Genomic DNA, 24,291 nt, shown 5'->3' on the forward strand with positions numbered 1-24,291 from the left:
TGTGTTGGCAGTATAAACCGCGCAGCAGAAAGCAGCAAAGCAGCAGCAGCAACACATGTTGCTGGTGTGCGTGAGTATCTGAGTGACGAGCTGCTCGTGTGTATTTATGTTGTTGTTTCCATTTAATGGTTACACGGGCTGAGTTCTGAATGGAATCGCCTGGATCTAATCCAAGCTAATCAGATATGATCGTTCGGGGCAAAACCAACTCCTTATAGCGATGGTGAGAGAGAAAAAGCAGTGAGAGTTGCCGGCATCTCAGCAGCACATACACACACACATTGCTCACCTACACACAAAATGGCTGAGAACACTCCGTCGTATACGCAATGTGTTGACTTTGCCTCCGTTTCTGTTTCGATTTTGGGTTTTTGGGAGTGTTTGCTTTGGTTCTCTTTCTTTTTAGGGGACTCGACTTTTTCCAGAGAAAAATGAAAGAAACTATACAGAAGAATACATATATCGAGAGTTGGATAACTCGTCTATGTTTGCCCTCGTGCTGCGGTGCTATTTTTTAGTAATGTATGTGGGCCCCTGGCTTTTTCCACTACCAAAGAGATAAACTCAAAAATGTGAATGGGCCTCATTCACTCAGGAGTTTGGGACTTCTGTTTGCCCATCAGCAGGTTACCGGCTTTCTGCTTACTAATGGCCCAAATGCAAACAACAACCGGTCATTTCGAAATTGTTTCCAGAAATTATGAAATCGTAGCACTCGAATAGATAGAAACTCCGGAGTACCAGGGTAATTAGTAGGCAGAAACGAAAGTCATTCGCTGGCTTGAATTCATTTTAAGGGCCATGAACTCAGTACACTCAGCAAGTGCTAAAGCCAGTGAACCGATTTGCAGACCCTCGGGGAGGATTACGTTTTTATCAGTCTGGTGTTTATCCGGTTGCGGTGGCATTTTATCTTCCGCGGGAACTCTCGAACTTTGGTCCCTTTCTGGGTGCTTTATTAATGAATTAATTCAAGTACACCTCGGTATCGATATCGTTTTGGGTCAATTCCGGGTTTTTAAGTTATTCTATCACATCGACCAATCGGCTGCGAACGAACCACGCGTTGAGTTTGAGTTTTGATTGATAAGCCGCCGTTCGGCTCCCTCCAAAAACCCCTTGGTGCAGCGATAAGCGCCCAAATTTATATGGCCTTGTGCGGCACGTCATAAAAATATATTAGATTAGAGAAATTAAATTCTTCCTTTCAGCGTTGGCAGCCAACATCTTACCTAACTTGGCCGGATTTAGTGCCTAATCTAATCGCCTTAATACGACGGACATAAATATGTACTTCGCTCGCCATTTGGGTGCAATAAAAACATACGTGTAATATATTTAAAGCGAGTCTCTTATGTAAGATGCTTCCTAATTCATAAAAATCCAGAATTATAGACAATTAACGCAGCATCTGTTTGATGGCATGCATAGAACATCACTCTTATCAGTGCAATGTCAGTTTCGATTAGAAATTTCAGTGATGAAATTTCAAGTGAGCGTTGGTCAGCAGAAAATTCGTAGTTTATGTTAAATAATAAAAAATGAAACTCCAGAAAAAATTACTCAATTCTTTAAATATTTGAAGTTAGCTTATCAGGAAAGGCAGAAATTCTCCAAAATGTAGTTAGCTTTATAAAATTATACTGACGAAATTTCATCTCAGCATTGGTCAGCTGAAAATTCATAAAATTAACCAGCAAGTTCCCCTTTTGCTCAAAGCAAATACCAAAAGAATGATTCATATCTTCGAATTTTGCTTATCACAATGGAGTTCAATTCCCAAAAAATGTACAACAGTTCGTCCTTCAATTTACATTGTTATTGATTTGTAGTTTATGTTAAATTAAATAAAAACCAGATGCTGCTCCACTTCGCCCAATCATTACAACAGTATGATTCATATTTTCGAGTTGTGCTTATCACAAAAGAGAGTAACTTGTTTGGAACAAGTGGTGACAGGTCTTTGGTTAAGTTAAGTTACGTTATGTTTGGCTTTTGGTAATAATATAGATATGAATACAATGCCTAACATCCATTCTTTCCTTTAAAAAGAGCTACTTTGGACATTTTTGCAAGAATTTTGAAAACCAGTTACTTTCTTGACACATTAAAACCAGGGCTTTAGCTTAAATTGGTTTGCGTCTTTGGTGTATCTTCCCAATTAAGACGACGGTCACATTATAGACATGTCCATAAAAAGTGTGACCAAGCAGCAGCGTAGCGACAACAAATTTTTTGAAAATAAAAAATAAAGTTCTAAAAACATATACGATTATTATTTTTTTACGTTGCAGAATTGAAGTTAGTGTACTCAACGGACATTCCATATTTTAATAAATTGTTTAATCTGTCCTGTTTTGGACAAATATTATTATTATTATTTATTTTTTGTAATATTAGAAAAAAGAACTAATGGCAAAAAACATGATTTTTTTCTGAGTATTTAGCAACTTAACAACTCAAGGAATACCCAAAATAATTTATAAAAATACAATTAAAAAGAATCACGCGATATATCGATGGTAATCACAACCTATCGATATTCGATATATCGTGTTACAAAAATATCACGATATAAATATTTATTTTTACTAAAAAAAATATCGATGTATTGATATTTTGGTATATTTTTCTCATCGCTATCTGCCAGCCTTCTTTTTATTTCCGCCGTTTGCCGAGAAAGTTGGAAAATCATGGGTGAGTTGCTGAAAAGCGTAGTTTTCGTGCAAAATAAACGCAGAGCGTTGCAAAACAGTGAACAAACGGAGCTTACAATGCGGCGCGGCTAAAAGAGTAAGTGAATCTAAGCGGAAAGTGCTGAAATACTGGCAAATGCAAACAAGTCTGGGATTTGCGATTTCGGCTGCCCAGAAATCTGGCAAAATCGCATGAATCTCTGGCTGAAACGGGCAAATACCTTGTTGCACACGGCCAAGTGGGCTGTGGCCACGAAACACAAGTGATATTTGTGAGGAAAATGCATTTGCCAGTATTTGCGAACCTGCGCCTCTGTCTAACCTCAAAACCGAAGCCGCATAAGCTGCCATTTGTTTACATTGTGTTGTTGCACTGCAGTTCCAATATTGGCGGCTAACTAATGCATCTCCTTGATTCCCACAGGCAAGCCAAGAGGTCTGCGCACTGCCAGGAAGCATGTGAACCACCGTCGCGACCAGCGTTGGGCCGACAAGGACTACAAGAAGGCTCATTTGGGCACCAGATGGAAGGCCAATCCCTTCGGAGGTGCTTCCCACGCCAAGGGAATCGTCCTTGAGAAGGTGTAAGTATGCCTAACTGCAGAAGTGCTTCCGAAGTCATCGATCCCACGTCTCGACGCCTCGCAGTATATTTTTGTGTTTTGTTGGTTCTGAAACTCAAATCACAGGATTATACTGTGAGCTGACCAGCGTGCCAGCAGCAAGAAGTTTATAAGATGGATTTGAATTATATTCCTTTCCCGTTTTATCTGAAACTAATTTATTTTCCCTCTTCTCTCCACAGCGGCGTCGAGGCCAAACAGCCCAACTCTGCCATCCGCAAGTGCGTGAGGGTGCAGCTGATCAAGAACGGCAAGAAGATCACCGCCTTCGTGCCCCGTGACGGTAGCTTGAACTACATTGAGGAGAACGACGAGGTCCTGGTCGCCGGTTTCGGTCGTAAGGGTCATGCCGTCGGTGATATTCCCGGTGTGCGCTTCAAGGTTGTCAAGGTCGCCAACGTCTCCCTGTTGGCCCTCTACAAGGAGAAGAAGGAGCGCCCAAGATCTTAGATGACCACGCATCTATTCTTTTTCCAGACAAGCAGAGTTAGGGTTTTACAAAGCTAAATAAACAAAAAAAAAAAAGAAACAAATCTGTTAATGTTTCAAATGTGATTTTTTCGACTACCTGTTTTGGCGAGCATTGCTTTTGGTTGTTTAAACTGCAGTAGTGTTATCCGACTTGGACATTATTTGTAATATCAGGAGAGCAAGATCAGAGCGTTAATTGCTACGGGAATTGATTGAAAGATTCAATATGCATTTAGAAGAGTGTAGACTTCCTGAAACTTAATACTGTAATTCACGTTGTATGATACGTTTAAAGATAACTAAATAAATTGTGCTATGATAAACTATTTAAATATTTTTTGACAGTAATTATGCCTTAGTTTACATAAAACTTTGGCTTACCATAATTGTAGAATTAATTATATCATAAAAAAAGCAAGCAATATTTTTTCACAGTAATTATACCTTAGTATACATCAAACTTTGGCTTACCAAAATTATAGTATTATTTATATCATAAAAAAGCAAGCCAGAATCTTCGGTATTTATCTTCTGTGTGGCAAAAATCATTAATTTCCAAATATTTGAATACATATTTTTTATTTATGTTTTTTGAAACTATCTGGCAACCCTTGAAGTGTTGCAAAGGGCACAGCTGCTACTGTTTACCAACACTATTAGCCGCGTGAATTCAAATTCAAAATTTCAAGTAATATTATTCCCTTTTTAAAGTTTCGATGTAGTTTTCGCCCAGAAAACTATATAATCCAATAATCACTTCATTGTCAACTCATTTGGCAGCCAAATTGTGCAACGTCGGAACACTCCCTCGTTGCGAACTCGGCGATCTGCGGGCCAGGAGTTTTCTGCAGTACCTACCGCAGTTGCATTTGCCAGGCATTTCTTACATAACAGAACGGCGAAGCGGCAAAGCGGCAAGAGCCTCGGAAACAGACAGCCATCAATGCATGAGGCCCGGACCTGGACCAAAAGCAACGTGTGCCGGGCTTCATCAGCGATAAGGAGTCGCAAACTGCACCTCCTACCTGGCGGATGCACTGCGAGAAATGGGAGCAATGCGAAGGCCAAACGAGTTTGAATTGCACTAAACTCGACTGCTATTTCTCGCAGTGCCCCCCTTGGTCCGATCTGCTTATCAATAATTTGTTTTTCTCCTTTTTTTTTGCCGCATTTAGGCAGAGATTCGCTGGCGATAGCCGCTCAAGTGTCACACGCCCACATTTTTGGAGCAGTCGATCGTCGATGGAGCGGCTATTTGCACATACGCCACGCCAATAAACTTGTACCCACCACCGAGGCACGCTTTGATCCGATCCTCATCCTCGTTCGCAATCTGTATACCCCGCCCCAATCTCCCTCCCAATCCCAATCCCAGTCCCGTTCTCGGTCTTTAGTCTTTGGTCTTTTAGGTTTTAGTTTTCAGTCTTCAGTGTGTAGTCTTCAGTCTTCCGTCTTCAGTCTCCTCGATCGGCATACGCTTGTGCTGCGATTCTCCCCTCATTTTGGGCTTTTCTTTTCCTTTTGGTCTGACCGATGCTCCGATGCTACGAGGTTTGAAACCTTTTGCCCGCTGCTCGGCCCCTCTGCACATAAATCCACGAATCCACGACCACGACAGCGAAGAAAAAAGAGAAGAAGACTTGGTCTTCACTTCGCCGGCGGCAATTATCGCGATGTGATAAACAAATATTTTGCATCTATGGCAAGAAGAAGCGAAGAAGGTTTTCCCGGCATTCTGGCGCTTAATTATGAACTCCGGCTTTTGATTTTGCTTTTGCTTGGCCCCCCAACCAAGTACGAGTTTATTATTATTAAATGCCCTGCGCGTGGCCGCATGCACTTTTACCTGCCAACGTACTTGACTCGTCGTCTTCTGGGAGGTTTTTTTGATTTTTATCCCCTGATTTTTTGGGCTTGGCCTGTGCAGTTCGCTGGCAGCAGTTGGCGCAATATGCAATTTGGCTGCTTATCTCCAGCTGGATACCAATCAGCTTGGCCCCAACTTCGGTGGGTGGAGAGTGAAATAAAAATTAAATATGGCTCTATTTGAATATAAGAACCAAGGTTGCAGGCTTTAATGGGGATAAAGTGGGGAAAATGAGATCTGAAAAGTTAGGAATATTTGATATAAATTAAGTTCAACATTCTTTAAAAAAATGTTCTATAAAGTGATCTCTTGTATTGTTATTATATTGAATTTATATCGGAATTGATATTATAATATATTGTTTTCTACACTTCCTGAACCCTTTTGTAATCTGCAGTCTAGCCAGGCTGTTGGTTCTTAACTAAATTCCTAACTATTACTAATTAAGCTTACAATTTTTAAAGTTTAGGTTTACAAATCTTTCTAAAACCTCTCTAAACACCTACACATAACCTTTGATTAATGACTTTCGTTGCTTTCCTTTTGCTAAGATTGCCCATTTAAATATTTCCGAATCTTTTGCGAATCTCTCTCTCGCCAAAAAGACTGTGCCCCATTTGATCCAAATAACACCCTTTCCCAGAGGTTCCGCACATTACGATATTTGCATACGCTGCCTGGCTTCCGTGTGTATGGGTGAGATCTCTCTCACTCCCCTTCCCAAGTATTTGTGGCCAGCATAACAGACACAGACACACGCGTGCATATATATGTATTTATGTAGAGACCCCAACGACATTGGGGCCTCCACCAATTGAAACAAACCAAATGCAAAGTCGTCTCTCCCACAACAAATGGATCGGGGAACAGGTTTTCCATTTCTGAAAGTGAGACCGCGACCGAGGCTCTTTGGATGAGATCGCGAGAGAGAACGAATGAATATTAACTAAGGTTTGTTTCATTAGATTCAAAAGAACTTGCCGCTGCCCTGGGTTCGGTATGGTATAGGGTATGCAGTATGGTAAGGGGTGTGGTAAGGGGTATGGTATGGTATGAGCCCAGTCACCTGGGTTTTGGACCTGAGCCACTTGCTCGTTCCGCTTCGCTGAGCAGCTGCTGCCGCTCTCTGGCCGCTCTGGCCCAAGACTTTTAGCTTTTCGCTTTTTGGCCTTATGCATCGCATATCGTATAGTATTGTATCGGGTCTGAAGGCAGAGACACCTCAGTTTCCAGCAATCTCTGAGCTCGAGAGAGCGTTGATCGGTCGCCGAGTTTAGTTGGCCTGCGGTTCGTCATCAGCGTGGTTCATGCGGCTCCGACTTTGACTTTAAAACTCGAATGCGACTTAAAAACTTTAGTGGTAGCAGCAGCTCTCCCATTGACATCGCCATCTGCGTTCCCCGGTTGTAATCATAAATATATCTACATACAGACTGGCCCGCTGTATTGTACATAGGCCCAGTTAGTTAGTTAGTTAGTGGTTGTTGCTGTTGTGCCGTGCATTTTCATTTTCCCAAGAGTGTTGTTGCTGTCACAGCGTCCGCTGTTTGTAGCTTGTGAAATGTCGAAGCCCTTGATTTTAGGCAGCAGCCGATACGATCATTAGTCGAGCTTGAAAAGTGATTTTAAAGACGGATTTTTTCAAACGGTTTTGAGAGATATTTCGGCAAAAACTAAGTAATCGGTTAAAACCCAGTGCCAATCGAATCGGTTTTTGAAAGTGCCAATCTTTAAGTGTTACAAACGCAACGGGGAGGAAAAAACCCCAGTGACGAGTGAGAATAAAATATATATGTATCCACATCATTAGGCGATTGCAAAATCGTGGCCAAAATGTGGGTTAGGGTCTGAGCCACAAACAAAACAAAATCTGACAACAAATGGACTCAAATTCACACATGCAGTGGCACATAAATTTATGGTTGGAACTGTAACTGGGCAAAATGCTCGGCCCGGCAACCGAAAGCTGTAGTAGAAGATCTAGCAGCAACCGAACCACCCACCAACCCACCGACAAAGGGAAAAAACTAACGGAATAATGCAACATTAAGCAAAATGCTGCTGGCCCTGCAAATGCAAAGTCCCAACCAACAACAACAGCAACAACAACAGCAATTTCAACCTGCCACCACCGACGTCAACATTAGCAACAGCAACATCAGCAACAACTGCAACTGCAACAGCAACATCAGCAACAGCAACAACAACATCAACGTCACCGTTACCACGAACGTCGCCGTTGCCGTATAAAAATGGAACCCTCATATGATCACGAACATCCACATCATCTGCTAACAAATTACAAGTAATATTTACATTTTTCCCATGCTAAAATTTTTTTCTCGCTGTTTAATTATATCCAACCGAAGCGAAGATACATATCTTCAAGATAATAACCATAATGAAAAATGGAAAGGCGCTCGTGTAGTGGTGAAGAAATTCTCTAGATCGTAGGTATATATATATATATATGTACGATACATGACTGGGACTTTTTAAGACTTAGTCAGTCACAGATACAGATACTAAGATACTGGCGGCGGGCACGACAGCGAGAAACACCGTCGGGGATGTCGAATGCATACAGCCAGAGCTACGACCATAAAAAACGGGTATATATAGGGGTTATAGTATATAGTACCTGGGAATTTGCTTAGATTTTCCTTGGTGTGGCCCCAGTTTTCAGACCCCGCAGCACTTGCACTTGTATTCGTATCCGCTTCTCGCTTCACTGTGTGAGTTCTCCTCTTCGTAAAACGTAAATATGTAAATGGTCGGCTGCGAATAACTTAAGAACCGTCTTCGGACGCGGTTCGAAATTGGTCAAGTGGAAAGTAAACCAAGACTCCGGAGAAGATGGGGGGTGGAGACCCTGGGAAAAACGGCGGAGGGCAAGAACGCATAGAAGACATAGAAGAAAGAGGTTTTAATTTCTGTATATTTCGGCCAGAGGTCATGCGGCTTTGACCATTGAAAAGATTTGGCTCCGATCTACGCAGCTTGATAGATACGCATGAGGTTTTAATATCCGTATATATAGTACATCCCCCATATACTGTTATTGCCCATTTAGCTGAGTGACTTTCGTTGTTTCCGACGGGAAATTCCCGTCTACAAATTGGCTGAAATTATGAATGGAAATGAAGCCATGAAATTAAATTAAGTACAGATGAAAAGCTCTGATAGTACGAAATACTAAGCACACTTTTCGTACGAAACTTGAAACCCGAAATACCCAAAGATCTCATGGGCGAAAGCTTGTCGCATTTTTCGTCACATTTTTCAAATCTTCCTGCTATTTGGGATTGGCTCAGCACGTGACAGGGACACAAATCAACTCGATTTGATGCCATTTCATTCAGTTTGATCTTTTATGGCTCCCCCATAAATCAAGTCAAGGCCTCGATCTACCTAAACTTTGCTAACTTCGTTTCCAATCTAAATAGTTTTCCACATAAATATAAAATTCAATGACCAATAAATAACCATCTGTATATGTGGATTTCCAATCAAGTTTGGCAATTAATTAAGATTTCACTGTGACTAAGCTGGGTAGGAAATCTTTAACGATTAAATGGGCGATGGTGCCTTCCTATTTCCTATTAAAATTGTTTAATAATTGGCCGTGGTTCCTGGATACTCAATATACACAGTTAGTGACGTATTCCCCTCGATTATAAAACATACACATGATATTTTCTGGACTTTCCCTTTCTCCAAACAGGAACTAAAGCTTTTCATTGACGTAGAAGGAGAGTCCGACGGCTGTAACTTCTTAGAAGCGAGAGATAAATCTTTTTAAATGTTTATAAATCGTGTGTCGACAGGTTAATTGGTTAATTGTAGTGATGAATCTGAGGCTATAACAAGAAAAACTAAAATAGCGTGCATTCTATTTTTAAAGAAAAAGGCCTACTTTGACCTGAGAGTATAAAAAATAAAAAAAATCAAAACTTCACTTCCCAAAAACAGTTCCCATTTTCATTATTTAATATTCCCATTTTAAGGGAAACTGATATTTTGAACATTTCGTATTGTAACAACTACAATAGCGATTGGCATTGTGTAGAAAAATCCTTATTTAAGCTTTAGTCTATATTATAGACTCTATAACAATCATGTTAACGATCCATTTCAAATAATATAATTTCTTTGTTATTTGGACATCTTAATTAGTTCGAAACATGATCTTTTAAATAGTTCAGAAGTGATCTGACTGATTTTATAAAAATCAAATTATGTTATAATGTAATTCGTCAACCTTCCTTTAGTTAAGCTCATTTTTTCAAAGTTTTTGGTCATTTTGGTTTGTAAGAGTAGAATATCAATGGTTAAACTTTCGCATTCTTGTTAATATAGAAAGTAGAATAAACGAGTCCTAACACTAAGCTACACAAAAAAGTTTATTTAAAAAATCATTTTCAAATACTCGCACTAATCTTGTACTTTGTACAGCAATGTTTAAAATAATTTATAAGTTATCTATAAAATAAAATGTTTAAATTTCCAACTTACAAAGACATTATCGGGGGTGTATCAGAAAACTTTTCCAATCAAAATCCGTTATAGTTCTTAAAGCAAAGAGATTTCTGTGCCACTTCAGATTGTGTGTAGATAAAAGGCAAATTAGATTTAATATTTTAGTCTGTGTAATGTGCTACTCTTTTGAGGGAATATTTGGATTCCGATTTTTTTTTGAAAGAGTAATAATATTCTTGGACATACATATTTCCTGTTGCTTGTTACATTAAATCATAACAACTATCTTTTTCAGAATGAAAACCACTCAGATGTTGTGATAGTTTATATCCAACTGTGTTTCTGTGGTAAACAACCCCTGACATGCCTTAAAAAACTAAGATATTTTACATAAGCTACTTGTACTTTTTCTGGGTAATTACTTTTAATTTGTCCAATTACACCCTTAAGTACTTGTAAAGTACTCTACACTGTGAGACCAATTTACCCCTAACAAAAATCAGAAATGCAGTCAGGAGTTCGGAACCCTGTAACCACCCTGATTAGAAGTCCGGTTCAGTGCTGCCATCGCTTAGCTTGAAAAACAGGACAGATAAGCCACAAAAAACAGGGAAAAAAAGGACAAAAAATTTAAAAAAAGGACAAAAAAAAGGACAAAAGTAAATGCGCCTCCATTTTTCTGTTTTTACCAATGGGTTATATATTTACTTAGTATAAATGGATTTTAAATAAAATTCAATTATGTAATGATCTACTGCTCCCGACTCACAACCTTCTTTGTTTGATCATTTTACCATGGTAAATTTTTGTGCGTATACGTAATAATCTAAAATTATTAAAATAATAAAAGCATTTCAAGTAACTATATTGGTAATACAAAAAAATTTAATCTGCGTCAAACCCGAATAAGAGTCGTTGAAATTTTTTTCTGACAAAAAAGCAGAGAGTAAAAATTGAGAAATTTGTAAAGTGTTTTCCTCTTTTTTTTGCTACAGAAAAAATCGTACCATAAAGAAAATCCATCGACTGCTTTACGTCTCTTTAATAATTTGTAAAAAAAATTATTTTTTAAGAGCCGAACTATAAAAATGATGGTTAGAAAGGCATTTTAGCATATAAAAACAGGTTTATACACTTTCGACTAGCAAAAATAACACTCAAAACCTTATTTTTGAAAAAAGGACAGATTTCCGGATAGGGGATGTTTGAAATTTTTTCCGGATAAAGCCGTTAAAAAAAGGACAGATCTGTCCGGAAAAAGGACAAAATGGCAGCACTGGTCCGGTTCCCGGCTAGTTATTTTCGATTCCACCAACTAGCTAAGTACAGATCCTCCACATGCAATTACTCTACTTACTGGTACGAGCATGTAGCACTGCCTCCATTTCCATTTCCATGCAATCCATATAATTTAGTACCCCGTCAACCTGTGAGGGTGTATCTGTATCTGTATCTGTGCTGGTGTGCGTGCTAAAATCCATTAAATTTTTGTATCTTTTTTATGCTCTTAAAATCGCTTGTGTGAGAACTGGGTCTTCGTTGTTTCTTCGGCGGATAAAAGTGGGGTTTACCAAGAAGGGGGAGATCCAGGGGATCCCAGCGACGACAGCCGCAATAAACCTCATTAGCCGAACGAAACCGACGACTTCGGCAACGCTCGGCCCTCGAAGATGGATGGTGATGATGATGCCTCGCTCTTCGCTTGCTTCATTAGTTTAATTATGTATGCCCAGATTCAGTATATACTATAGGTATATGGTATACCCATACCTGTAGCCATACCAATCCATTGTGCGTACCGATCTCGTTCTCATTCTCATTCGCAGCGGAGCAGGTAGCTCACCTTAGCTCACCTTCATGTTCATGTTCATTAAAGCTAAGATGGCGGCTCTTTGGGCCCCGGATGCTGGGCTGTTTATGCTTATTGGTCAACAGCATCTACATGTGGCTATACCTATATATATATCTGTATGTTTATATAGGCGGCCATGCATATGTATGCGTAAATGGCCGATCCGATCGGCCGACAACTCATACTCATCGCGGGTCTCTGAGACCGGGCCTGCGTCGTTAAGTTATTCAAGTACATCACACCTGGGCCGCAGCTCCACAAGCTTACCTGTGCCCCTTCATATCCCATCCCTCGTCTCTACCTCCAACTGGAACTGGGCCCAGGTCGTGCCAAGTCGTTTGGGCCAAACTCGTTTTCCTGGCCTGCTGCAAATCTGTTTTGTATTCGGGTTGGGGCGCCTGCAGCCACAGCAGGCAGCCAATAGACTGCAAATGGAGCAAATGGAGAGCCGCGGCAGATGCCTCTTTTTCCAGGCGCTGGCCACACCCACCTCCATCCTCCTCCTCCTCCTCATCATCATCCTCGCCATCTGTGGCCGAAAACCAAAATGGCTTTTATTACCTTGCCGCACCGCTTACATCCACAGATGCCGAGCAAAAAACTGGCCCAATGCGATCGCAGATGAGGCGCCAAATGATTTGCCATTCTAGAAATGCTTCTCTTTGGTGGGCAGATCACTGCAATCGAGCGCTGATTAGTTCTAAATAGCAATAGTGAGCTGTGTTCACAATCGGATCTAAATAAATTATACATCAAGGTTGTTAATTAGCATGTTGCTGGGCAGAAGCTTTCTAAAATGTATATGAGGGCTACTAATGGGGCTTAACTTAATTGGAACAGTGTAGCATAAGAAAATTATACAGATTCTTACGGGGAATATATAATGAAATGTTAATGCTTCACTTATAAAATTTAAGTTTAATAGTTTTAAAGTTTAAATCGATATGACCATGTAAATTTCAGGTCATGCTAAAACTTATATCGTTTTTACATGAAATACTCTTTTCGACCAGGTAAAATTTACCTTGCCGCCTATCAAATTAAAATTGATCTTAAATAATATATAATCGATCTACGTTTTATATAGATTTTTTTTGGGTGTAGATCCCTGATATTTTAATAGAGAAAGGTCCATAGCAAACTAGATCCCTGATTTTATATTAGAAAAAGTTCAATAACAAACTAGATCCCCCTTTTTATATTAGAGAAAGTTCTACAACATTTTACCAACGCTTTATAAATATACCAATTAATATATAAACATTATAACTCCCAAAATCTTTGAAGGTTAAAGATAAGCAATTACAAAGCTCCCAAAGTCAAATAAAGTTCTGGGGGTAAAGTCACAACTTACTTTCTGACAAGTAATCATCGCTTTACTAAAATAGTGCACTGATTTCCATATCACTGTCTAAATCGGTCTATGAAATCCGAAAAATAAAAGTCTAACAAATCTCGCGAATAATAGAATGCCATTGTTCTTCACTCCGATCCCCCGGTGATTGTTTGGAAGCCGAGACAAATCTGCCCAATTGTTGTCACATACCTGTCTGCAAACCAGAGGATCCCCTGGATAGGGGATTCACAAACTAGTGAATAGACAAAGGTATTGACAGCTCACCGTAGCGGTGGATCTGTCTTAATTACTGTCCTATTTGCTGGAATGTCGCTATGTCAGCTTAAAGTTATGCGGCCCCCGAAACGCTTTCTAAAATTAGCCAGGAATATGGAAGAAAAGAGAACTCCTCTTTATTACCAACTCCTGTGACAATTGTCCCCCCATATATGAATGCATCTGATTTTTAGGGAGAAGGGAAAAGGTAGAATCAGACGAAGCCGGGACAATTCTGCAACTTAAAAGGCTGTCTTGAGCAGCGCGGCAGAGCGTCACATGAATCACAATATGCTAAAGCGCCTGACACTCTCCAGATCAATGCGGCTTCTTCTTCGGTTGGGAGTTTTGCCGGGCTGGCGGCTCCTGAATGAAGCCAGAGTCAGAGGCTTGTTAAAAGGGAGGAGTTGCCTACTTTTGTGGCAGCTTCCAGACCCCTTTCCACTTTTACCGGGACTCTGTGGCAGCCACAGCCACCAGAGAAGTCGATGTTGTCGTAAACAAAACGTTCCATGGGTCCCCAACTCGGCGGCGGACATCGAGTACTCGGACAGGGGGACCTGAAAGGTAAGAGGACCTGGCCGCAATGTGGAATATGTGGCATTTTGCAAAGATGTTGACATTTTGCGCGCATAAAAATGCCAACTTACCGGCCACTGTATGTGTCCTATTTTAAAATCAGGGCCATGGCTAAGCCAGAAACAGAAAGAGCCACAGAAACTGAGATCTGAAGCTGGCTAAGCCGAGCGGAGCTTCGTGGATCGTGAGCGGGCTTAGGATAAAGCCAGACCGACCAGCGACCAGACAGCCGACAGTTAAGACAGCGGTCGAGTGGACGGACTTTGTGGACAGAAGGTACAGAAGGACGGTATAATTTTGTGTACCCCTTTTCGGCCAAGTATCCAAGTATTTAGCGGCAGCGGCAGCCGCAACCGAATATCAAAAACGTAACGACGTCACCGAGAACCCTCAATAAATTATCGAGACTTCAGATGGGCTAAGGAGCTTGGGTTTGGGCCACAACCGAAATTTGCAACTTTGGCGGCATTGTCAAGGAAGAAAGTCGCCGAAACTAGAGCGACTAGCTCTTTACCTTAGTTACTGGGGTCTAAAGCGAAAGACTAAAGACTCGGAGTGTCTACAAAGGCCAGAAGAATTAGAGCTAAGCAGCCCAGTTCCAAGATCCAAACAATTAGGCCCAGTGGTTCTGGTTCTGTTAGGCAGGCAAAAGAGGCTAAAGACTGTAGACTAAAGACTGTAGAAGCCAGAAGTCAGCAGCGGCACACAATAGACCAAAAGTGTAGTGGGCAGCAATAAATTCAAACGGTAACAAATCGAGGAGATCGAGGGAGCACGCATACTGAGCGGCATGGCTCGAAACCCCAAAGGATCGAAAGTCGCAAGTCGGGATTGGGATCGGGATCTCGGGAGCTTTGGCATTATTTAAACTTGTCGTTCGGTTCTGCTCTCCATGCTGCTGCTGCTGAATTCTTGGAAGGCGAATTACTTTGAAATGTGTCGATATGTCGCAAGTTTAAAAGTTATGCATAAAGGTCCGGTCCAAGGCAGCCAGACTGCGGCCAGCCTCATTCTCATTCTCATTCCCGGTCTGCTCGAAAGTCGAGCTTCGAGTTGCTCCTCTGAATCTGAGTCTGAGTCTGGGTACCAGCTTCTGCTCCAGCTTCTTTGCTTACTCCGCGACGGTGGCTTGTTGAAGTCGAAGCGGCCTCCTTTGATAATACAATAGCTGCACGCGCCCAATTTACATTTATGTCCGCTGACATTAAGGAGCGCACCGATGCAGGGAGCCCGAGCCCAGGAACCCAGGAACCCAGGAACCCAGAACCACCGATCCGCTTCGTTCCGTTCTGTTCCGATCTCGAGTTCCAGTTTGTGTCTCTCTGGTGTCTGTGATAAATGCAAAGCCGCTCTCCTCCTCCTCCTCTTAGGACCCCTGCCTTTGTGCGTGCCAGCGACGCGAAAATTGTCAACGTATTTAGCAGCCCTTTTAAATATCATTATAAAGAACACTGCGGCGGACATTTTTCGCCGACGGTACGTAATTTCCAGCGGTAGCCTCTCGGGAGACAGGGATTAACAACGATCATGAATGTGATACGAGGCGGGGATAACCCGAATTGAGGGATAACTCCATCTTGATTGGGGCTTTTTAGATTGTGTGTGCTCTATTTTCAGATATCTATACTGTTAAAGCCATTAACTGATTAAGGTTCAAAGCGAACTGTATGTACAAACACGAATTAGGTGAGACGTTTATGGGTTAAGCCACATTTTTAGCAATCAGATTATTTCTGGGTAATTATTTGAATATCGACTAATTTGTACACTGTGGATTACAATCGAAATAATTTCTTTTATTTTATTTATATTAGAGAGGTGATACTTACGAAGGATGCTAGCTTCCAAGTTTAATTAGATTAAAGATATTTTATTTAAAGGAGTATTGATATGAATAAAGGTTCGATTTGGTTTTGATTGTGTATTTATTCGGCACAATAGGGAATACATTTGGAAGCTACGTTTTAGGTGGCTTTAGGTTTAAGTTAATACAATGATTACTCCTTACTTCATTATTTAAATTATTCCAATAATAATATTCCAATTAAAAACAAGCGAGAACGTTATATTTGAGTATCTCGACTATCAGATACCCGTTACTCAGGTAAAGACAGTGTACTGGTTAAATTCCATTAGTTTTTATAACTTTTAAATGAATGGTCCGATTTGAAAATGTTCTTTTACATGTAAATTAGAAATAATAAACACAAAAAAATTGTATTTAAAATTTTCCGAAATCTTTAAAAATGTTGTGCCAACCATATTTTAAAATCGTTTAAGGCGAGTGTAGGCGTTAGTGATCCTGATAAAGAACGGAAACGCGTTCTTATACCTGTTACATACTTTTGCAAGAATACCAATGCAACGGGTTTGATGATCATTAATTTTATCTTTTTGAAAGATGATGGCCATCTTCTACCAATTTCTTATCCATATCTTATTTTTTTGCCTTCTTCCAGTTCAAAGAAGTATCCGCACGTCTCGCGGACACCGGAGTACAGTCACTCCACGGGCAGCGATTATCCGGAGCACGGCGGCTACCTGACGGACGGTCGTCTGATGCACGAGAGCAACAGCGATGCGGGGATCTACCATGTGCGCCAGGGAAGCGAGCACTCCTCGCCCAGTCTGCACTCGCCAGCCATACAGAGTTCCGGGTACGAGAACGAGCACCTCAACGAGGCTGTTTTGGCGGCCCACAGCCACTCGCCCATGCCGATGGTGTCCAGTGCCTATGTGGGAGGCGGAGGCACTGCGTCCGGATCGCTGATCAGCAGCAACATTCCGCTGCTGGGTGGTGGCGGCAACTCGGTACTTAACAAGTTTCTGTCGCATCCCGGGATGGCAGGGATGGCGGGAGGAGGATCCGCGTCCATGGAGGACTGCACATCGCACTCACCCATCGAACCGGCGTCCATGTGGAGCTACGACTACAAGGGCGAGCTGTGCGCCCCCAATTGTGGCTATCTGGAGCGGCACAAGCCGCTGCCCGCCGACCTCAAGTACCGACCCGGCGGGACCCAGTCAAAAAGTGCCAAAGAATCGCGCATCCGGCGGCCGATGAACGCCTTCATGGTCTGGGCCAAGATCGAGCGCAAGAAGCTGGCCGACGAGAATCCCGACCTGCATAACGCGGACCTCAGCAAGATGTTAGGTAAGCACCATCGTTATTCTTTTTATATATTTTGCTTTGAAATTGTCTACAATATTCAGGGATCGCAAGTAAGAATTACTTTTTTAAAAAAATTGACAAATAAGTCATATTTTTCAATTTTTATTATAAAAGTTGACAAATAACTCTTATGCTTCAATTTTTATTATAAAAATCAACAAATATTTGTCAACTTTTATAATAAAAATTGAATTGAAATAACTCTTGAACTGTGGGGTACATTGGCTTAAAATTTATATATGTATAATCTACGCTTTAATACCTTTCTGTTGATATGCCATATGTCCCCAAAATATTTTTGATGATGTAAAAAATATTATTATTATAAAAAATATGTTGGGGACATATGGCATATCAACAGAAAGGTATTAAAGCGTAGATTATACATATATAAATTTTAAACCAATGTACCCCACAGTTCGAGAGTTATTTCAATTCAATCTTTATTTTATTATAAAAGTTGACAAATAACTCTTATGCTTCAATTTTTATACCCTTGCAGAGGGTATTATGATTTCAGTCAGAAGTTTGCAACGCAGTGAAGGAGACGTTTCCGACCCCATAAAGTATATATATTCTTGATCAGCATCACTAGACGAGTCGATCTAGCCATGTCCGTCTGTCCGTCCGTCTGTCCGTCTGTCCGTCTGTCCGTCCGTTTCTACGCAAACTAGTCTCTCAGTTTTAAAGCTATCGGGATGAAACTTTCGTTAAAGTCGTATTTCTATTGCAGGTAGTATATATGTCGGAACCAAACGGATCGGACAACTATATCTTATAGCTCCCATAGGAAGGATCAAAAAAAAAAACGTAAAAAAATTCTAGCTCCGGTGTTTTTTGAAATTTTACCTTCTACTCTTGGGAACATTTTTTTTTATATATTTCTGAATTTCGGTTTTTTTGTTTTTTAAATCGGATCACTATATCATATAGCTGCCATAGGAACGGTCGAAAAATTAAATGGAAATTAATGGGAAAAAAATTATATCTTTGTTGGTTTTTATTACAGTTTCTTCTACTCTGGGATATGACTATTTTGAAATATTTCCGAATTTCGATTTTAATTTTAAAAAGATCGAACTACTATATCATATAGCTGTGATAGAAGCGATCGAAAAATTAATGTGAAATAATAAGAAATTTAACATTTTTGCGATTTGTAGATTAATAGAATGATCTGCAAGGGTATATAAGCTTCGGCTTGCCGAAGCTAGCTTCCTTTCTTGTTATTATATAAATCAACAAAATTGAAGCATAAGAGTTATTTGTCAACTTTTATAATAAAAATTGAAATTGAAATTTAAAAAAGGAATTCTTACGTGCGATCCCTGACACTATTAGAAACTAGTATTTACATATGTCTAAATATGTCTATATTGTCTACAATCTTAGAATCTAGTATTAACATTTTAAATTGTTCATTCAATTTTTATTTAGTCCTTCAACTTATATTTTGGAAATTTGCACATTCCTTTACTAAAATAAAAGTAGGTTTTAGGCTTAGAAATGAAAAGAGTAGCTACATCAAAGTTTTAACTACACTTTATTTACAAATATATCCACCGATACACTTTATTTAAGTTAGTATTATTGTTAGTAAAAAACAGAACAGACCTAAAAAAGGGTTACTTTTAAAGAAAATCAAGTTTTTGAAACATCATAACAAATGGGACGAAAATTTGAATAAATCTTTTAGTGCAGACTTAAATTAAACCTTTTAGAGATTTATTATTTTAAAATGCTCTCTTAATTGTACAAGAAAATAAATATTAAACAAACCACAAGCTTAATTTGTTTAACAGTTTCATAACACCCTACTAAACCGCGATGACTTCGTAATAAGGTTCCCAACCAATTGACGTTTAAACCTTGCACTTTTAATTTTTACGTCTTTTTTCAAAAAAAAACTCAAAACTGATTAAAATATCATGGTTCCGAAAAAATTGTAAATAACTCTCATTTTTAAATACACTTTACACTTTACCAATTGACGTTTAAACCTTGCACTTTTAATTTTTACGACTTTTTAAAAAAAAAACTTCATAACTGACTAAAATATCATGGTTCCGAAAAAATTTTAAAGAACTCTCATTAAACTTAAATACACTTTACAAGTTTTTTAAGAGGAAGTTTTATAAGACACATTTAAAAATCTTTCTTGAGAGGGCGTTATAGCATAGTTATATATGTATGATATATCTCTATCTACTCCACAGGAAAAAAATGGCGTTCGCTAACGCCGCAGGATCGCAGGCCCTACGTGGAGGAGGCGGAGCGCCTGCGGGTGATTCACATGACGGAGCATCCGAACTACAAGTACAGACCGCGGCGGCGCAAGCAGTCCAAGCTGCGGGCGATGCAGCCGGGCGGAGCCAAGGAGCAGAGCGAGAGCTCACCCAATCCGGGCACTGGTGGAACCAAATCGAATCCAAAGCTGGCCACGCCGCCGCTAGCCACCGCATCCTCCAGCTACACAACGCCCACCGACGAAAGCACCTGCAACTCCACGAACCAGAATCCCGGTGGCCTCTACGAGCAACCCCTGAAGCCCACATATTCACCCAGTTCGGTGGATTGTTATAGTAATGCGGATAGCACAGAGCAGATAGAATCCCTGGCCTCCAACTGTCCGCCCGCCCTGCTTGGTGAGTCAACGCCCACGGGCGGAGGAGGAGGAGGAGGAGGCTACGACAGCTCGTTACTGCTCAAGAAGCTAACAAAGCCGTCGCCTAGTCGAGCGGCCAAGTCGCGACAGGAGAAGCTCTCCAAGTCGGAGGAGAAGGGCAAGGGTCAGTCGCAGGGACAGCAGAGTTTATATGCCGCCTCCTATCCGCTGGCACCCACATCAGTGGCCGTGGTGGCGGCTCGGGGAATGTATGTGACCTGCAACAATAGGGGGTTACTAGACCACGGACACTCCGTCAAGGGCACCTTCTATCCACCCGTATCCGTTTCGGAGGACGACACCAGCTCCTCCATGCGAAATAGCCTAAGTGCTATGCAGCAGCATTGTAACTTGGCCACGAGCACACCCTCCAGCTCAGCTGGACCCATTCCCTCCAGCGAGATGAGCAGCTACACGGTGTCCATGGCGGATAACTGCGGCAATCTGAGGCTCAGCATGAATGAGTTGTCCTCCGGCAATGAGTATTCCCTGCCCAGCGCCAATGCGTATGGAATGCAATACGAGGACTTCCTGCGCTATCAGAGTAACGACTTGGATTACTCAACTTCGGTGGCGGTGGAGCACAAGGAACAACCCACTCCAGAGACCCAGAAGTGCCTTAAATACCCGGACACGAATCAGAACTACGATGACTACGAGGCGGAGGCCTATAGTAATGCCATGCTGCCGGCCACGGCGGCCAGCTACTACACCCAGCTTCCGTATCCGCCCACCTCGCTGGCCGCCTTTCCACTGCAGCTGGCGGTTCCCTTCCAGCAGACAGGAGCAGCAGCCGGTGCCTACGGAGCACAGCCCATGCAGAGTGGTTACCTGCACTATGGGAACTACGGGGGCTACGAGGGAATGGCCCAAAATCAAGCTCCTCCAGTGCAGCATCAGCAGGCCTCGCATTCGGCACCGCCTTCCTTGTCAGCACCTCCCAACCAGACGGTCACCTCGAATCCGGCAGCCCTTCAGCAGCAGCACCATCACCACTTTGGACCAGGACCCGGAATGGTGGGAGTTGGCGTGGGAGTTGGAGTCGGTGAGATGATCTTCGAGCAGCAGCAGCGCAAAGACGATGAGATTAGCAACATTCTGGCGGGAGTGCGCAAGACCTGCTACAGCAACTGACTCTGATTGGAAATTTGTAATTTTGGTAACTAGAGTTTAGAGAGTGGTTTAGGTAGTCTTAAGAACGTTCTTCCAACCTCCCGAACCCCCAAACCCCTAGACCTTAAACCTAGAACTCTTTGAATTGTACAATTATTAGAACTTTATAAATATGATGAACAAAAAAAACAAAACGAAATAAAGTATATCCTAAGTAATCGAAACGCATAATCGATTTCAATGTCACTGTGGAACGCAACGCAGCCTAATGACAGCTCCTTTGGGGTGGAACGCGAATGGACCGTGACCATATGACACTGACACAGCCACCCGATATATACACGACCCGATTCTGCGCACTGCCAGTTCCATCAGGTTGGAGTGCAAAGATTTTCTTTTCTCATTCGCACGGCCGCAGATTTCCCACGTTACATAAAATTCACAAGACTTTTTCAACTAATTTCCGCATTGGTTTCGGCAGTTTCAGCTAGTTTGGCTAGTTCTCAAGACCCCGGGCTTTGAGATTCGAGTGAGCAGGATGTGCAAGTATCCGAGAAACGCATGAATCGCACCAGGGCGCCAAGAAGTCGAATCCATCAATCAATCCCAAATCTGAGACAAAATTCAGTTTTATTTTCTAGATTCTAGTCAAGTCTTTATGTGATCATCCAGTAGAGAAATTTTGGAACCATTGCGGAAGCTGGAGGCCACCGAAATTGTTAAGGAAAATTCTAATAAAATCGATACACTTCGCACGCCTTCTTGACACCACCGCAGCCGCCGCCATCAGGCAGATACCACCCCCACCACCACCGCCATAAGCCACCATCCCACCATCATCAGGGCCGTTTATAGCATCCAGCATCCAACATGTCATTCATAGCCAAATTGAAAGCCACGCCATTGCCGCCCCTGAGAAACATACTCAATGTGGCCGTGCAAACGGCCCGACAGCAAATTCCAGAGCGCAAGGACTACGAGCAACCGCCGGGTAGCACCGCACAACAGGGTCACCAACAGGGTCACCAGCACAACCAGCACAAGTCTGGCATGGAGCCTGGCATGGATGGCGGCGATCAGACCACCGAGATGAGCTCGAATCCCTTCCGGAATGCCGGAGGCTGGACGAACGAGGAGGGCGGAGGCGAAGGCGAGTACCAGAGCACATCCTTCAATGAGTACGACGGCAGGTATCAGCAAACGGATGGCTTTAGGTAGGTTCATAACAATACCATCTCCGAGGTAATAATCTATAGTTCCCGATTCTAATAGGCAAGGCAGCATCGCCTCGGAGGGAAGCTCCTTCGTTTGCGAGGGAGAAGGTGGCGGCGGCTGCAAAATCGACGAGTTCCAGGCGGCCTGGAACGTGACAAATGCCATCCAGGGCATGTTCATCGTATCGCTGCCCTTCGCCGTCCTCCATGGCGGCTATTGGGCCATCGTGGCCATGGTGGGCATAGCGCACATCTGCTGCTACACGGGCAAGGTGCTGGTGCAGTGTCTATATGAACCGGATCCGGCAACGGGACAAATGGTGAGAGTACGTGACAGCTATGTGGCCATCGCGAAGGTTTGCTTCGGACCCAAATTGGGCGCCCGGGCTGTTAGCATTGCCCAGCTGATTGAGCTTCTGATGACCTGCATCCTTTATGTGGTCGTGTGCGGTGATCTATTGGCCGGCACATATCCACAGGGCTCGTTTGACTCGCGATCCTGGATGCTTTTCGTGGGCATCTTCCTGCTGCCCATGGGCTTCCTGAAGTCACTGAAAATGGTCTCCACCCTCTCCTTCTGGTGCACAATGTCGCACATCGTGATAAACGCCGTCATCCTGGGCTATTGCCTACTGCAGATCGGCGATTGGGGCTGGTCCAAGGTCCGCTTCAGCATCGACATGGAGAACTTTCCCATCTCACTGGGTGTGATTGTCTTCTCGTACACCTCGCAGATCTTTCTGCCCACTCTCGAGGGCAACATGATCGACCGCTCCAAGTTTAATTGGATGCTGGACTGGTCCCATATCGCGGCTGCAGTGTTTAAGGCCGGATTCGGGTACATCTGCTTTCTGACCTTCCAGAACGACACGCAGCAGGTGATCACCAACAATCTGCACTCGCAGGGCTTCAAGGGCATGGTGAACTTCTTCCTGGTCATCAAGGCCCTCCTTAGCTACCCGTTGCCATACTACGCTGCCTGTGAGTTGCTCGAGCGCAACTTCTTTCGAGGTCCGCCAAAGACCAAATTTCCAACCATCTGGAATCTGGACGGGGAACTGAAGGTCTGGGGCCTGGGCTTCCGCGTCGGCGTTATTGTGTCCACTATTCTGATGGCCATCTTCATTCCCCACTTCTCCATTCTGATGGGTTTCATTGGCAGCTTCACTGGCACTATGCTTAGCTTTATCTGGCCTTGTTATTTCCACATCAAAATCAAGGGACACCTGCTAGATCAGAAGGAAATAGCCAAAGACTACCTCATCATTGCCCTCGGCGTGCTCTTTGGCGTTATTGGTATCTACGATTCGGGCAATGCCCTGATAAATGCATTTGAAATCGGTCTTCCATTTTAAATTGAATGTAAACTAAATCAAATCAAATCTAGAGATTCTTATTTAATGATTCCTTGCACTTTTGGGCATGGCAAGTCTTCCAGATGCTTTGTCATTATTTGGCTGTGCCCAAAATGTCAAAGATTCAGATAAACATACCATTCACTCGAAACGAAATTAAAAACAATAATGTTAGTCTGTAAGAAACGAAACGCAAGTCTTCCAAACAAGCGAAAAAATGTCTTCCAAACCAAAATAATAATGATTTATTATATATACAATACATAAGCTAAGAGAATCGATGAATATATAGATATATACATAAGTATGTACGAATATGAGAAGAGAAATATTTATTGTGTTAATATGCATTATAAGATATAGACAAATTGAACAGAGAAATACAATAAACTGCAAATGTACACCATTATACAAATACAAAACGAAATGTGCGAGTATGTTATAGATAGAACTCATTGTTTATATATAGTCAAGTGGATTTTTTAACGTTTAAATATACAGTTACCTTTACATACTAGCCCTTAAAACGACACTAGCATCTTTTAAACTTTCAATAAAGACATCATCTCCAGTTGATCCTAAAAACAATCCCA

The 24,291-nt window shown here is 42.0% G+C and overlaps 3 protein-coding genes across 3 annotated transcripts; all 3 read left to right on the forward strand.

The window, feature by feature from the left end:
• The first annotated feature begins 2,551 nt into the window (after positions 1–2,551).
• Positions 2,552–3,852, forward strand: RpS23 (ribosomal protein S23). The gene is made up of 3 exons (XM_017159690.3): positions 2,552–2,697; positions 3,121–3,280; positions 3,502–3,852. The coding sequence occupies exons 1-3, from the start codon at positions 2,694–2,696 to the stop codon at positions 3,767–3,769; spliced, it is 432 nt and encodes a 143-aa protein (XP_017015179.1). The 5' UTR covers positions 2,552–2,693; the 3' UTR covers positions 3,770–3,852.
• Positions 3,853–7,853: 4,001 nt separating this feature from the next.
• On the forward strand, positions 7,854–21,222 carry Sox15 (Sox box protein 15). The gene is made up of 3 exons (XM_044393201.2): positions 7,854–7,962; positions 16,639–17,333; positions 19,568–21,222. Exons 1-3 carry the CDS (start codon positions 7,910–7,912, stop codon positions 21,148–21,150), a joined length of 2,331 nt encoding a protein of 776 aa, XP_044249136.1. The 5' UTR covers positions 7,854–7,909; the 3' UTR covers positions 21,151–21,222.
• A 581-nt stretch (positions 21,223–21,803) lies between these two features.
• VGAT (vesicular GABA transporter) lies at positions 21,804–24,258 on the forward strand. The gene is made up of 2 exons (XM_017159888.3): positions 21,804–22,343; positions 22,402–24,258. The coding sequence occupies exons 1-2, from the start codon at positions 22,000–22,002 to the stop codon at positions 23,696–23,698; spliced, it is 1,641 nt and encodes a 546-aa protein (XP_017015377.2). The 5' UTR covers positions 21,804–21,999; the 3' UTR covers positions 23,699–24,258.
• Positions 24,259–24,291: the final 33 nt, after the last annotated feature.

The sequence above is a fragment of the Drosophila takahashii genome, chromosome 2R (genome assembly GCF_030179915.1).
Source record: "Drosophila takahashii strain IR98-3 E-12201 chromosome 2R, DtakHiC1v2, whole genome shotgun sequence".
Classification (NCBI taxonomy): domain Eukaryota; kingdom Metazoa; phylum Arthropoda; class Insecta; order Diptera; family Drosophilidae; genus Drosophila; species Drosophila takahashii.